Source organism: Salmo trutta, chromosome 13, assembly GCF_901001165.1.
Source record: "Salmo trutta chromosome 13, fSalTru1.1, whole genome shotgun sequence".
NCBI classification, from domain to species: domain Eukaryota; kingdom Metazoa; phylum Chordata; class Actinopteri; order Salmoniformes; family Salmonidae; genus Salmo; species Salmo trutta.
In genome coordinates this window covers 11,602,552-11,618,795 of record NC_042969.1, presented here as the reverse complement: position 1 = coordinate 11,618,795, position 16,244 = coordinate 11,602,552, and the positions used below count along the sequence as shown (strand labels likewise).

At 45.9% G+C, this 16,244-nt stretch overlaps 2 protein-coding genes across 4 annotated transcripts; one reads left to right on the top strand and one right to left on the bottom strand.

Moving 5' to 3' along the window:
- Positions 1–765: 765 nt before the first annotated feature.
- On the top strand, positions 766–5,421 carry LOC115205196 (thioredoxin-related transmembrane protein 2-B). The gene is made up of 8 exons (XM_029770921.1): positions 766–1,029; positions 1,136–1,196; positions 1,763–1,876; positions 2,148–2,224; positions 3,754–3,860; positions 4,011–4,076; positions 4,246–4,375; positions 4,485–5,421. Exons 1-8 carry the CDS (start codon positions 841–843, stop codon positions 4,638–4,640), a joined length of 900 nt encoding a protein of 299 aa, XP_029626781.1. The 5' UTR covers positions 766–840; the 3' UTR covers positions 4,641–5,421.
- A 54-nt stretch (positions 5,422–5,475) lies between these two features.
- Positions 5,476–16,241, bottom strand: LOC115205194 (palmitoyltransferase ZDHHC5). 3 transcript variants are annotated; one of them, XM_029770918.1, is made up of 12 exons: positions 15,852–16,241; positions 12,683–14,009; positions 12,459–12,580; positions 12,223–12,380; positions 11,849–12,021; positions 11,026–11,128; positions 10,824–10,915; positions 10,475–10,607; positions 10,251–10,359; positions 10,039–10,145; positions 8,570–9,522; positions 5,476–8,035 (listed from the first exon to the last, which is right to left on the bottom strand). In XM_029770918.1, exons 2-12 carry the CDS (start codon positions 12,829–12,831, stop codon positions 7,900–7,902), a joined length of 2,235 nt encoding a protein of 744 aa, XP_029626778.1. In that variant the 5' UTR covers positions 12,832–14,009; positions 15,852–16,241; the 3' UTR covers positions 5,476–7,899. The 3 variants fall into 3 exon arrangements, with proteins under 3 accessions (XP_029626778.1, XP_029626777.1, XP_029626779.1); XM_029770917.1 differs by lacking the exon at positions 15,852–16,241 and adding an exon at positions 15,373–15,795; XM_029770919.1 differs by lacking the exon at positions 15,852–16,241 and adding an exon at positions 15,378–15,795.
- Positions 16,242–16,244: the final 3 nt, after the last annotated feature.

Genomic DNA, 16,244 nt, shown 5'->3' with positions numbered 1-16,244 from the left:
ACGGCAGCATACAGACACAAACAAAGAGGCCAACATCTTCTATGGTGGCAGACAGTGACTAACCATGCTGGGTCTTGGCTGTTCTTAGCAGCTTGTTCAGCTGATCCAGTTTGCACTGTAGCTCCCCCCTCATCGATCAGTTTGTTGATGTTGGTGCCCAACCTGTAAAGTCCTCTGTAAATATTGTCTTAACTGCTTATGGATGTTCTCTGTCACCTGCGGGTTCTTCTTATAGAACGGATTGAACGTGTGGCCAAATCAGTGAAAACTGACGACACATTCAGACAGATTTAACGTTAGCTAGTTTCCCAAGGGTGCAACATTTTTTTTCAGCTCAACGTGATGTATGGCCAAATGTATTATTCATAAAATATGTACCTGGCATCTTCTCTAGGCTCTTCTCCGTGACTTTGCTGAACAACAGTTGCCTGTTCCTCTGGGGGTTCGGGTCCGCCTGACCGGTGAGAATCATTTCCACGACGGAGACGAAACATCTCCTGTCGCATTGCTACACTGATCCTGTACGTTATCTCGTGTACTTTTAGCAACTGTGTGTGTTGTTTCACCAATTTCCTCGATATTTTTTTTTAAAAACGTTGTTTATGTTTTAGAGTACCCGCTCGAAACGACCGTCTACGGAACGACAACAGGTACAAAACAAGGTTTTTGCTTTTCTGTCAGTGTCCGCATGCGCAGTCAAGTGTCATATGTCGCGCTCATTCACGTTGCGCAATCTTTGGTTGAACTCCTGGTGCTTCAGCTGTCATCACTGAGGTATAATAAGAACGGCTGTCACTGTGCTCAGCCCCCTTTCTTTCTCTTCTCTCATGCTGAGGGAACATGGGGTTGATCACCGGAGTTATTGCCTTCTTTTACCACTTACCTCAAATATACAAATGGCTCTTCAAGCCTTATTACATCTTGTCTATATTGATGTCCTCCGCATTCCTCATACTTCGCAAGTGTCCGGGACTTTGCGAAAACCTCAACACAGAACGGGAGGACGGGAACCCATGCGACTTTGACTGGGTCAGTGTCGGGGTAGAGTTGCTCTTGAGCTAAATCCTGTGGGGTTTATTGTTACCGTAAATGTTGCAATACCTGTATGTAATATTATGGGGCCTATGTCTTACAGAGAGAAGTGGAGATTCTTATGTTTCTCAGTGCGATTGTCATGATGAAGAACAGAAGAGCCAGTAGGTGCAGAATGAAACACAAATACACACACAGGTTTGGCCATGTAGCAGGGGTGAGCCCACTGTTGTCACTGAAAATCTCTCAGTGGTTTACAGTATCAACAGTAAACATCAGAACAAACACATACACTGTTATTTCAACAAACCATCTCCTGAGATTACAGCACTACCAAGGTTCATCTGCTTGTTCATTGGCTCTTGACAATGTGTTTGCTTTGTAAACATGAGAATACAGTTGTGTGGGGGGGGGGGGCACTGTTAATTTTGTTAACTCCTACCTCCCCTCTTTTCTATCCTTGAGTCTTATTATTGCTCTCTGTACTATCTCCCTCCCCCTGTCACTCTATTCATCCCCCCAGTCTCTCCCTCCCCCTGTCACTCTATTCATCCCCCCAGTCTCTCCCTCCCCCTGTCACTCTATTCATCCCCCCAGTCTCTCCCTCCCCCTGTCACTCTATTCATCCCCCCAGTCTCTCTTACCCCTCTCTCTCTCTACTCCTTCCCCCAGTCCCCCCCCCCCTCTCTGTTTCTCTGTCATGAACCCTAACCTTTCTCCTGTTCTCCAGTCACATTAGAGCAGCATGCAGGGAACCTGTTTATGTTCAGTAAGGTGGCCAACGTCATCCTCTTCTTCAGGCTGGACATCAGACTGGGCATCTTCTACTTCGCTCTGTGTATTGGTGAGCTGCTTGTCATACTGCCCTTCATGTCACTGCTGTCAGTCAGTTAATATGCATTATAACTAGTGACCAGAGGAAGTTGGCGCGCTCCTTGATAAGACAAGACAATGCTTGCTTCAGGGATTGATTTGCACTTTGACTTTACTGTCGAAAGCAACCAGTCTGTCTGTGCACTGTGAGTGAATTTGACAGCATGGGTTAGGAGTTAGGGTTAGTACCAAGTATACATTCTACAATGTCAAGAATGTTTCTGTTTCCTTTCCTGTCCAAGCATTCGTCATGACCTGCAAACCGCCACTCTACATGGGCCCAGAGTATATCAAGTACTTCAGTGAAAAGACCATAGACGTAAGTGGGTTGATCCAAGACTTGAGATGTGACATGAGTGTGAAGACGAGACACCATACTGTAGACTGTTGAGTCTAGTTAACTGAGTATGAAGACGAGACACCATACTGTAGACTGTTGAGTCTAGTTAACTGAGTGTTTAGACGAGACACCATACTGTAGACTGTTGAGTCTAGTTAACTGAGTGTTTAGACGAGACACCATACTGTAGACTGTTGAGTCTAGTTAACTGAGTATGAAGACGAGACACCATACTGTAGACTGTTGAGTCTAGTTAACTGAGTATGAAGACGAGACACCATACTGTAGACTGTTGAGTCTAGTTAACTGAGTGTTTAGACGAGACACCATACTGTAGACTGTTGAGTCTAGTTAACTGAGTGTTTAGACGAGACACCATACTGTAGACTGTTGAGTCTAGTTAACTGAGTGTTTAGACGAGACACCATACTGTAGACTGTTGAGTCTAGTTAACTGAGTATGAAGACGAGACACCATACTGTAGACTGTTGAGTCTAGTTAACTGAGTATGAAGACGAGACACCATACTGTAGACTGTTGAGTCTAGTTAACTGAGTGTTTAGACGAGACACCATACTGTAGACTGTTGAGTCTAGTTAACTGAGTGTTTAGACGAGACACCATACTGTAGACTGTTGAGTCTAGTTAACTGAGTGTTTAGACGAGACACCATACTGTAGACTGTTGAGTCTAGTTAACTGAGTGTTTAGACGAGACACCATACTGTAGACTGTTGAGTCTAGTTAACTGAGTGTTTAGATGAGACACCATACTGTAGACTGTTGAGTCTAGTTAACTGAGTGTTTAGACGAGACACCATACTGTAGACTGTTGAGTCTAGTTAACTGAGTGTTTAGACGAGACACCATACTGTAGGCTGTTGAGTCTAGTTAACAGTGTTTAGACGAGACACCATACTGTAGGCTGTTGAGTCTAGTTAACTGAGTGTTTAGACGAGACACCATACTGTAGACTGTTGAGTCTAGTTAACTGAGTGTTTAGACGAGACACCATACTGTAGACTGTTGAGTCTAGTTAACTGAGTGTTTAGACGAGACACCATACTGTAGACTGTTGAGTCTAGTTAACTGAGTGTTTAGACGAGACACCATACTGTAGGCTGTTGAGTCTAGTTAACAGAGTGTTTAGACGAGACACCATACTGTAGGCTGTTGAGTCTAGTTAACTGAGTGTTTAGACGAGACACCATACTGTAGACTGTTGAGTCTAGTTAACTGAGTGTTTAGACGAGACACCATACTGTAGACTGTTGAGTCTAGTTAACTGAGACTCTCATTACCATATTACTAACTGTAAGTGAGCATTAGATTTTGTTTATTTACAACAGGCTAAGTGTTGCTAATACATGTTCTACTGCTCTAGTATCCTTGCTTGCCAGCCTAGTGACAATACTATTAGTAGGGAGACACCTGGCTGGGAACCAGACTACTGATACAGTGATTGTGATCTACTCAGGTAATCTGATCTGGTCTAATCCCATTGGACAGGAGGAGCTGAATCATGATACTCGCGTGACGTGGATCGTTGAGTTCTATGCTAACTGGTCTCCCGAGTGCCAGTCCTTCGCCCCCGTCTTTGCCGACCTTTCCCTCAAGTTAGTATTCTTCCTGTTTCCTCTTTCGCTTCATCTTTCCTCTATCTGCGTGACTTCACCCCTCCTCTACTCTTCCTCCAGTGAAACACATCTAATGTTGTTGTGTTAACTAAACATGGCTGTCTCTTGTTCTCTTCCTCTGTTATGCAGGTATAACTGTGCAGGACTGCGGTTTGGGAAGATAGACGCTGGCCGGTACGGCGAGGTGGCTCAGAGGTAAGCCTTTCCCTCTGACGTTGGTAGTGTCTCTTACAAACTAAGTTTTCACCAGAATGCAAAAAAATGTCATTTACATTGACATGCAGTCTACAGTCTGTCTAGAAGTCAGATGAGAAGGGACCACCTATTTCTATAGTCTTGACACTTTTTCTGCCCTTCTCTGCAGGTACAAGGTTAGCACCTCCCCTCTGGCCAAGCAGCTCCCCTCATTGGTGCTTTTCCAGTCAGGGCGGGAGGTCATGAGACGTCCAATGGTGGACAATAAGTGTCGAGCAGTGTCCTGGACTTTCAGCGAGGTGTGTGTTGTGCGGCGATCCCTAATCTGTGTGTGCGCCATACTTTTTTGAAGTGTGTGAATGGCTTTGGGTCCCCACTCACACACCCGTTTGTCTCATTCTGTTCTAGGAGAACATCATCCGCGAGTTCAACCTGAACGAGCTCTACGAGGCGTCAAAGAAGATAAAGAAGGGTCGTGGCGAGGACAACCCCTTACCACCAGAGGGCAGCGAAGAGCCTCAACCTGGACCTGACACCCCAGCAGAGAGCAAGAAAGACCAGTAGAGACGAAGGGAAAACAGGGACTGGATTGCACTACCAGTCGTACACACAGTTCACTGCTAGTCATATAATTTGCCTGTGCCTGTTATATCGCTGTTGTATTATCAGACAACCAGTATTCAAGTTAATTCAAGACTTGGGGCAGAATGAGCCATCTAAAACAGAAACATCTAACCGTCCTAATTATTGATGCCTTAAATAGGTCCAATGCAGCAGTTCAATAGATTACGATTATTCTGCACAACAATTAAGTACCTAAATTGTGATCAATTTAAAACAAAATGGTAGAAAACAAATAGAAATTTCTCAAGCGAGAATTTTGCTAAGACTTTCTGGGAGTGGTTTGAGTGGGGAAGGGAAAACTAGTTATTGGTAGAGGTTGGGAACTAATTTACCACATGTCACCACCATGGAAGGCCAGAACTCCCTCCCATCAAAACAGGCTGAAATTACAGGAATTCTTTTCAAACAGCTCCTACACTAAAAGGGCATTAACATTATTTTCACAATATTATTCCAACCTCAGTGTGGAAGAATGTAAAACACAGGAAAATTAAGTTTGGTTGCACTGGGCCTTTAAATGATTTAAGTGAAAATCCCTTACATTACCATCTCACTCATTCATCCATATTAGTTATTCTGTGACTTTCAGTTCACTTGTTTTTTCATGTCCTGCTGCTTTTTGGGTCATATTTTTCAACACCAAAAAATGAATTCAAACTGACAGTTTATAGGCTATAATCTGTTCTGCCAAAAGTTAAATAAAACTTTTCAATGCTCCGAGGACCCCCATATGCTCTTGGCTGATCTTTGATTGAAGACAAGACACGTTTTTCCGTCAGGTTGACCTTTTATTCTGAGAAGACACCTTAAACTTTTAAGGCCATTTTGGAAATGTCTTCTACATATTTATCAGAAATATTTCCGACACTCCCCATTCAGCATAGCCCACAACAATAGCAGCATTCTTATTTACTCACATATATTCTGTTGTTCAAAGCCCCCTTCCCCACCAGGAGAAAGTAAGACTCTCTCTAGCCCTGTATGTTTGACTGCTTGTACTCATATCAACCAGGTGTGCATTTGACGAGGATATTCTCACACACACACCAGGAGTGCATTCAACACAACGCACACCTACTGTACACATGGCGAGGGGGGGGGGGGGGGGGGGGGGGGGGGGGGTTAGGGGTGCATACAAACACTGACTGTGGCCACACTGCTGTGTGATTGGTTGATAGTTTGTGTGCTTCAGAATTCCCTGAACATAAAACGTGCTACATTCAGCTAGCTTTGACAATCCAACTCTGTAGTGGGCTTGGAGTAAACATACCACCTTCTCCTCCTCCTCCTCTCAACCACACACTCCTTTCTGTTTCTGACTGTGCCTTCCTATTCGTGTGCAAAATGTTAACTGTACCATAAAGAGATTTAAAAAAAAAAAAACAGAAAGCAGATAAGGAAATCAAATAAGGAAATCAAGAGGCCAGAATGTCAACAAAACCAATTAAAATATAAAATTCTTACCTGGTTATAGTTGTAAGAAATACTTAAAAATATATTTTAAAAAAACTCTTTGTTTTACTACGAATGGTCTCAAGGCAAAAACCGATCAAAACAGTCCTCAATTTCAAACCAACCCTGACACCCGTCCCCTCCTAGACGCGTCGTACACCCGTCCCCTCCTAGACGCGTCGTACACCCGTCCCCTCCTAGACGCGTCGTACACCCGTCCCCTCCTAGACGCGTCGTACACCCGTCCCCTCCTAGACGCGTCGTACACCCGTCCCCTCCTAGACATGTCGTACACCCGTCCCCTCCTAGACATGTCATACATCTATGAACAAAGAAAAGTTACTACAGCATACCTATATTTATATCACCCCCCAGAATTTGATTTGTTGGAATTTTCCCAATTATATTAGAATCTAAGGACAAGGCACTATGATAGGGATGTGGTCTCTGGGTAGAAGTTTCCCCTTCTGGGAATACATTTAGAATCAGCTTCCCCTCCTTTAGTGCCTTAACAATTAGGGGCAAAGGCCTCAATGTGTAGGGGCAACTTCTTCCAACTCCTGGATATAGAGATTGGTTTGGAATTGTGTTCAGAACTCAAAGGTTTTCCTGTCCGGTAAAATAAATATGCCCCCTCACACTCTTAACATGTTTGGCTGACCATCCTTAAAGTTTTTCTAGCACTGATTGACAGACAAAATGACAGGCAAATCATTTAAAAGCTTCGAAGAGAGAATTCACATAATGTATCAATAATAAACATTTCTAGTGGACATTCCATGAAGAGGCTTGTACTGTATTTATGATTCAGAATAAACATTTTCTTTGTGGCTTTCAACATCCTCAGTGACAGGCCTCTTCAGCTGGCCGTCATATAGGATCACCAATCTCTTTGGATGAGAACTGCAGCGAGCTCTATGACTGGCTGATACAGCCATCAATCAAAACAAGCAATTAGTCTAACTCACATTCTTAGTCATTGACAAACCCCAAAACGCTATCTCCAGCATCTGAACAATTGACCCAATAATTCTTAAAGATTCTTTAGGAATTTATACATATATAAAAAAAAATAATAATATTAAAAAAAACAAAAGCTTTATAAAACTCAAATGAAACTGTGTTTGCAGGGGTTGAGGCATCATCTCTGCAGTGTGAATATTCGCTGCAGACTAATTACATTAGTGACTACTGTGGAGTGGTGATCCATTGTGATTGGTCCATCCATTTGAATGGGACAGGAAGTCTTGAACCACTGAGCGCCACAATTGGTCACCAGTCCATATGCGCTCTCTCAGGCTCCATACCGATTGGTTCAAATACCCTCCTTTCCAGGATTACATTTTACCGGATAAATTCTCCATGTACTAACGTACCGAAATAAATCATCTTTGTATATATGCGTTATAGAGTTTAGTACCCAGCTGTCAGAACAACGTTCCTGTTATACAGTCTATGGCTCACAGACTGCGGAGAGGTTGACCCATTCCATTACTGATCAACATTCAGAGTTTCACTTCAGTTGCCATTCGATCCAATATAAATGATCGGCAGTAAAAAGATGACCAGTGTAATTATAAAGATACTAAGGTCATTGAAGTACCACTTCTATTCCACTATCCACTTCATATTGACCAAGAACAGAGGATAGTCCTTTCATTGTGTGCGTGCACATGAGTGAATAACCATCTCCATAGTCTCCTCAGAGTAAGAACATTGGAATCTGTCCAATGGAACAATCTTCTTTCTATCGTCGGCTGGGGCGGATGTCTGGCACTCCAACCGATATCTCATAGGTGGTCCCTCCAACGCCAGTCACCTTTTTCACCCCCCCAACTGGTTTGGATGTGCTGTGATTGGCCAAGCCTGGGCGAGAGGTGGATCTGATTGGATAGCCGTTAGGAAAAGGGGAGGGGGTTAAGGATGTAGATAGGGGTGACAGAGGGAGGAGTGAGAAGAAGAGGTGAGTAGATCCGATTCAAAAATAGACTAATAGAACAGGCCTTACGATAAGGTTACAAGAGCAGAAAGATCATTGAAAAGGAGGAAAAAGGGCACAGAAATAGACAGAGTGAGAAAACAGTGGCATGCTAAACTGCTTATGCTAACAAACACAATCACTCCTGTTTCACACACGTAAACACATACTTGCATGCCTCTATATCAAGTAGACAGACTACAGATACAAACATCTATCCTACTACACAGTTAAACCCGTGCATGGTTTTGATCAACTTTAAAAAGACAAGACTCCTCATAGACAGACAAACACACACACACAAAATCCAGCAGAAACGCACTGACATCAAGAGGAAAAGGAAGACTCACACAGATCAGGGAGGAAGAGGGCTCATATAGATCAATCAGGGAGGAAGAGGATGAAGAGTAGCAGGCTCGTGGCTCAGATCTCTACTCACTGTGGAGCCTGGGTCACTCCGACTCCGCCCTCTCCCGACAAACTGCCTCCTCCCATTGGCCGAGCCTTGTGCTGGAGCCCTGCCTCCCCGGTGTAGGAGGGGGACTTCCCTAGGGAGGGGCCTCTGGGCGGGGGAGACACAGGGGGGTCTGGGGAACAGGCATGCGGGGAGGAGGGGGAGGGCTGTTCAGAGACGGGAGGAAGGGGGCGAATGGAGGAGGTGGCACGGAAGTGTGGGTGTCTGGAGTCCTGGTGGAGGAGGTGGTGCTGTGTCTCGGGGTGGGCAGCGTGTGGGGGATTCGGCGGGGGAGGGCTGACGGCGCGGAGGTATGCCCTGTTGGGGGAGGAGAAAGAGGCAGAGCCCTGGAGCAGCTGGCCCTCTCTCTGCTGGGCCATCTGTGCTGAGAGGAAGGGTGAGGTGTACCCCTGCAAGGGAACGTCCCTGACCCCGAGGGGCGGCGAGGAGGTCATCGTCGGGGGAAACGCTGCAGGGGCATGGGGCTTCTGTGGGGACAGCTCGTGAGCGGCCGACTCAAACTCGGGGCTCTCGGACGGCGTCAGCAGGCTGTCGTAGGACAGGCTGCCGTTCTGAGGTGTCTGATTGGCCAGGCTCTTGTAGCTGGTGTCGGTGGTGCCCTCTGATTGGAGCGTGCCGAGCGTATTATGGTGTGTGTGGGCAGAGCGCATGCTGGAGGAGTGAGAGCCACCAGTGGACAGGACCAGAGAGGAGGGGTAGGAAGTGTACGACCGCCCCCCTAGGGAGTACCCGGAGATGCCCCCCGCAACCTCCCCACCCGTCCCACTGGACCCCCCGGGGCCCTCGCCCCTCTCCCCTCCACGTGCCGCCAAACCAATTACCGACCCCCCGTCCAGGCTGCTGGGCTCAGACCGATAGCTGGGCTGGCGACTTGACTGGAGAATGGAGGGAGAGTCCAGACTGTCCCCACGAATCATCTGGAGAGCGAGAGAGACAGAGAGGCAAGGAGAACAGTAAGAGGTAGAACGAAGAGAGGGAGGGAGGGTGGAAACGTATGTTCCAAAAGGGATTACTTTGAGACATTCCTCAACAGAAGACAACATAGACGTTTCTACAGAGAGCCAGCAAGACGGAGGACTACTGGATGTGTGTGGGTCATGATCAAGACCACTCACATCAGCACCACAGGAATAAACACCTAAGATGACACAGGCATTGAAGTAGATGAAGTCACGAGCACAAACCTTTTCACAGAGATTCACGACACACACAGAGATAACAGACTTACTCATCAAATCGACGGCCACTGAGCGATCAATTCAAAGTAAAAGAGAGGGGGATGGAGTTCAGCACAAAGGAAAGAAGGGACAGGACCCGAGAGAGGGGTCTGTCAGAAACCTCTGCTCGTACCGCATGGATGCCCTCGGCTTAATCCTTCTACAGGTGATCTATCAACTGATTTGACCTTTTGTTTAAGGTGTGTGTACGTGTACCTTGTTTGGGTGCGTCAGAGCTGTGTGGTTCCTCTGTGGGCTGCTATAGGCCGGCCGGTACTTGTACATAGAGGGAGTGGACGGGCCTTCAGACAGCAGGCTGCTTTCTGAGGGAAAAAATAAAATGCCTAGATATAAAAAAACTGTGTTACAAACTAGACAGCACGTCCATGTGGGATACTTGAGCGAGTGTGTGTGCGCTCACTGCTCACCCTCGGTGTCCGCGCGGGGCAGGCCAGGGTAGCGGACCTCCGGTTTGGGAGCAGGTGGAGGCTCTGCATCTGCTGACTGGCTCTCCATCTGCTCTAAACTGCTCTTAGACTGACAGGGACAGGAAAGGGACAAGACTGTTCATACGACACAAATGAGAGCGAGAGCTGCATCTGTGAAAACCCCTGTATGTTAGATCTGTTTGTGTGCGTGTGTGTGTGTGTACCCGGGTGCTGTGGTGGTCGTTCTGGATGCCGTTGTCCAGGACTTTGGCCTCTAGCTGCACCTCGGAGAGAGGAGGGCGGAGAAAGGGAGGCTGCACCTCCACTGTCTGCTTGCCCCGCCACCGCCCCACGTACCTGACAGATTGGAAAACACATGAATGACCCTGAAACTTTCTACTGAAACACACTAACTTCATACTCCATCACACACACATATATATTGTCAGATACTTTACTTAGTTAACAACCATAACTCTTAAGCCACACTGAGTTGTTCCTTATGGGCTTGTTCAACAAGAAGCTGCAACAGCAGAGGAAAACAGGAGGAATGAAGGAGAGACGGTCACTAACCTGGGAGCCTGAGAGCTACAGAGCACGTGTGAGACGTTCCTCAGACAGCCATTGGTGAAAGGGTTAACTCCGCCCCTAAACTTCCCTGTGACCTGAGAGAGCGAGGCAGAGAGACAGAGAGACAGAGAGAGAATGAATCCATTTTTAGATAATCTGGATCACGTCGGCCCTCAGAGGAGCACACCCAGATAGACAGACGTACCTGCTCGTTAGTGGTCCTACCCCGAGCTACCAGTACCATGTGGAAACCAGTAAGACCTGCTACTGGGATGAAGAACAGGCCAGCGGTACACATCGTAGCCATACTGGGAACACACAGTCAAGGACACAACCTAAATCAGCGCAACAACAAGACTGTGTGTGTGTGTCTATGGTCGTGTCTACACTTGACACTTACATGCGACTTCTGCTATCAGAATAGGAAGATCGCATTGAAAAGACGGGTTTAGACGCACAAAAGTCACTTTGTGGTCTGATTGTGTTCTGATCTGTCTGACCACTTCAGGAGCTGGTCAGGGATGCATTGTGTGTGGATTTCTCCTCAGTCTGGACACAATCAGGCTACCGAAAGCATATAGAGTGGGCGACGTCATCGGCGCTCCTCCCACAAGACTCCAGAAAAATGGTGTTTTGGGACCGAGAGGCACCTTTTCATTATAACGTTGGAGGAAATAGGTTCCTAGCGTGTGAGGAACATGTTTGCTGGCCTCATAAATGCTAACCAGCTAGCTAATATGCTTACCCGTTTTGCTAGCTAACAGAGGTTAGCCGGCTAGTTAGCTACAGTAGTTAGCTACTGCCATCAGTTGCTGTTGCGTTAATCATATTTAGCCTATTCCACCGTTTGTAGAATGCATACTGGCATTTGAATATAGCGCAGGAAAAGGGAATCTGGACAAACTGTGGACACATTTAAAATGTAGGTGTAGATGCATGACGAGTTCAGAACTCCATGATCAGAACTCCATGATCAGAACACTAAAGCTGCATGAATTGTCAAGTCTAGACAGGGCCTATAAGGATACGTGACAGAGGAGTGAACACTGTCCAGCTGGTGCTGGTGCTGGAGGATGTACAGCAGGCCGAAGCCAAACACACCCATGATGTGGATCGTCAGGGACAACAGGAACAGGAAGAAGTGACGGTAGTTCCTGCGCCCAATACAGTTGTTCACCCACGGGCAGTGGTGGTCAAAGTCCTGCCAGGTCACACACACACACGTCAAACGGTCACAAAAGGGTCAAGAAATAAGACAACAAAAATACCAATGAAATAACTGATGTTTTGCTAATATTTCTACTGCTGCCTCTGACAACTTGTCACAACACAGTTGTCACCTGTCATACCCCGTGTAGTGTTAGCAAAGTGGCAGTCTGGAGTAGTGTGTGGGTGTGTTTACCTCCACACAGTTGTCACACACAGAGCAGTGTGAGCAGCGGGGCGGTCTGTAGAAACGGCAGCTGGAACACCACTTCATCCGGACCTGAATGCCCTTAACCTCCACCGTTTTATATAGCGGAGCGCGGAAATCATCCTCTTTATCCTCATCCTCTTCCGCTGTGAACACACACACACACACACTGAAACACTTTCTTTACACCTAAGAGATGCGTCTCTAACACACACTCTGCTTACCTCTGGGAAAGACCCCTGGGTCCATAAAGGTGGCCATGCAGAAGTTGGCGAGGGTGAAGAGGAAGACCACAGCGTTATAGATGGGAATGACGGAGGAAACGTGCTCTGACAACCACGGACACCTGGAGGGAGAAAGGGATGGGGTGAGAGACAGATATTTTATATGGAATTCAGTGTGTGTGTGTGTGTGTGTGTGTGTGTGTGTGTGTGTGTGTGTCACTCACGTGAAGCAGAAGAAGAGCGTGGTGGAGCCGACCAGGAAAGTGGTGGCCGCAGAGACGGGAACGTAGCGACTGGGTCGGAACGGGCAGGGAGGAGAGGAGGCGGGGCCACCCACCTCCCCACCTAGTCGCCCACTACTGAACCCCGGCATCAGAGGGAGGGAGAGAGGAGGGAGCGAGGTAGAAGAGGTATATCTAAAGAGAAGGATGTTGGAAAGGTCAGAGGGAAGACCTCAGTGTCCGTATGGGATAAGGGGGCATGATGGTAGATGGGGTCTTAGGTAGCAGAAATAATATTACAGAAAGCAGCCATTTGGGAGAAACATCTTAAGAAAGGTAGCCAGATATTTGCACTTCAGCCACTAAAACCACTTAAACTAAAACGCTTATTTTATAGTAAAGTCTACACCTTTGTTTGCATATGTGTAGATCTTTGCAGGTATATCTACAGCTAGCTAGATAGCTAGCTGTACATTTTATATCTTCTTTTGAAAACAAAACTATACAATATTATACAAAAATAATTGCAACTTTTATAAATATTTCTGTATGGCTTTCATGTAACCTTATTTGGTGCAACAATATACATAAACCAACCAAATCTTTCCTGTCTACTGCAACAAAGGCCCACAAGGGTACACACAATGAACTGCTTTTACAAATACTTCCTGACCTGGTGAGACAACAAACAAACCCTAACCCTCCACAGGGAGGAAAAACGACATATATCACTACTATTTACAAACTCTCTTGTAAGGGAAATATTTGGGGGGGGGCAGAAATTAGGAGGTAGTAGCAGGACTGCCTGTAAAGCAACAGAACAGAGGTGTCTAGCAGAGCAGTGACCATCCACTGAACTCTGGTCTTGTACAAGGTGTATCTAGGCACTGAGCATGTGTGTGAGGCAATGTGATTGCGTGAGACAGAGAAAAGTGTGACAGAATGCTTGCAAAGGAGAGTGTTCCCAGGGTCTATATTCTGGGGAGGCAGCAGCAGTTGGGACAAAACAAAAAAAACCTAAGGCTGCCCAGTAAGAATCCAAGCCCACATGCAGCTTTAAAAAAAAAAAGCCTGTATACAAAAGCTCTCAAATCTTGTATACACTATTCAGTGCTCTGTCCGTCTAAGAGAGCATTCATATCCACAGGTGAGATGATTCTTGTTGGATCAATTCGCTGTTTTTCTAGTCTTTGTAACAGTGCAGGTAAAACCCCTCCCATCTCTGAAACCACCGTAGACACGCCTGCTTTCCCATGATGCCACAGCAGAAAGAAGAAGCCACTCAGGCAACTGCAGGTCTTCTCAGTCCTGTGTTCTATCACACCACCTCCTGAAACATATTGAAACAGAGAGCACGTTACACAACTACTAGATTACACCAATAGCATTAACCAACACCACAAGCTTCAACCATTAGTATTTACACACACAAAGTCTAACACAAATGCCGCCATGAACAACATATTGTTGCAAGGTGTGACAATAACATGTTCTTTACATAGCTAGTTGTTGCACGCACGCCACAGAAGTGTGTGTATGTCTAGGGAGTGGCAGGTTGTGTGTTGAAACCTGACAATTTTGTCAACTGTACTCCATCTTAATTTCCCAGTACTGACTAACGAGGTCAAAACGGGTCTCTCCCTCTCTCACACACACACACACGTATTCAGAAATATACAACAGCACCCTCATCCACACAGCTCTCACGTAACACCTGCGGGGAAAGTCCTGTTCCATTAGAACACTGAAAACAGTTCTAAGGCAATGGTGGAACCTGAGCATTAGAACACAGTTCTACTACAACCTTCAACAACCTAGCTAGCTACTCTACACACCCCCATCTATGACAGAGGCGCACAAAAGTACATACCGGTACAATCAACACCACCTGACATCCAAATATTCTGTAGATAATATATTTAAAGCAAACACGACATGTCTTATTAGCACCAAAACAACCCTAGCCTTCTCTACACGGACCGTGTCTGTAAAAACAGGCTGTTGGAGGTTGTGTGACCTACTGTCAGACGACTAATCATCTCCATGCAGCACACACATTAAATCCCCCTGATTTAAATGGCTGTTAATCCTGACATATCCCCGTTCAGCAGAGTAACGTTACCCCTGCCTTTGCCACGTTAGCTTCCAAACATTATGTCTGTTGGTGACGAGTCTTGACAGCCAGCACTTCACTTCTATCAAGTCTGCTAACTCAAACTAGAAAGTATCCGATTGCATGCTCCATCGTCGATGCGAAACACAGCTAGTCAGCCAACCATGTTCTGCAGGATGCTAGGTATGTAGGTATGTCGTTAGCTAGCTACATGGGCATTGCAATTGTGTCCCAATGAATCTGTGCATGTACGTTTATTTTACGCCTGCTACGATGGGTTCGTGTACATGTGACAAAATTAAAAGACAAGACGATAATTACTACGCATTCCGAGAGCTGTTGGGACTCGAAAGTTACGTGGAACTGTAACCCCCAGTAAAAAAGAAAGTGACCTAAGCCTAACGTTACTCCTTAGTCCAAGGACCTTATATGTTAAGGTGAATTGGCTCTGGAAGCCAAAACAGCCAAATACTCCATCTAAACGTGAATCGGTTCTCAATTGAGGTACGGTTCTGGAAACACAAATCCCTCTCCTTTCATATCACATTAAAACAATTACACAAATGTAAAATACACTTACTGTACCGGTTTAACAGTTGCAGCGGACAGTATTTTTCAGTGACATGTTTGTCTTCCGTTTACACAGGTGTTCGGATTCGCAGATCGTGTTTGTTTACGCAGACAGCTAACGTTAACATGGAAATATGGCCGTGTGGGAACAATTTAACCTTTTGTTTGGAAAATATTTATCTTTGATATTAAAAGACAAGGTCACTATGCTTCCAAAATCGTACCGCAAGCGAATCGTTTTCATGTTCAGACCGAGTGTCGTTACAAAATACTCCCCCGCACAGGAGACGCCTTCGTCCAATGACTCGTTATGTGTAATGTAATAATGAAACAGAGTCCTGATCAAGGAATAAATGTTAGCTAACTAGCTAGCCAAACCAGGGCAAGTTTGTCGCGACGACCTGTGTTTGATCACCGCTTGAGACACTAGAACTATACTATCAGTTACTTGAATATTGGGGAAAGCAGTTCACCAAAAACAGGGCATACCTGACATCCAGGGCTGATGTTTTCAAGTTCTTAATATTTGGGTGAGTTTCGAGTCCCGAGGCTAGTTAGCTACTAGCTAGGCCAATGGGGGAGTTATTTTACGCTGGCCCGTGTTGAACCGGGCAAAAGCCCATCGCGGCATCCGGAGGAGCGCCCTTCTCAAATCGAACAGTAATCGAGCATGGCGCATCGTCCAGAAACATAATTTTCCATAAAATAAATGTTTCAATTTTCTAACTAGTTTTCATTTGGAAGACAGATTTAACAAATCACTTTTGCATGGGAAACAGAATCCTAATAATTACTAAACGCGCTTAATTACATCACTTTTGTTTGAGCCGACCCCCGTTGGACAGAGCGGAGCACCTGGCGCCAGCTCGGTTCCAAATCGAA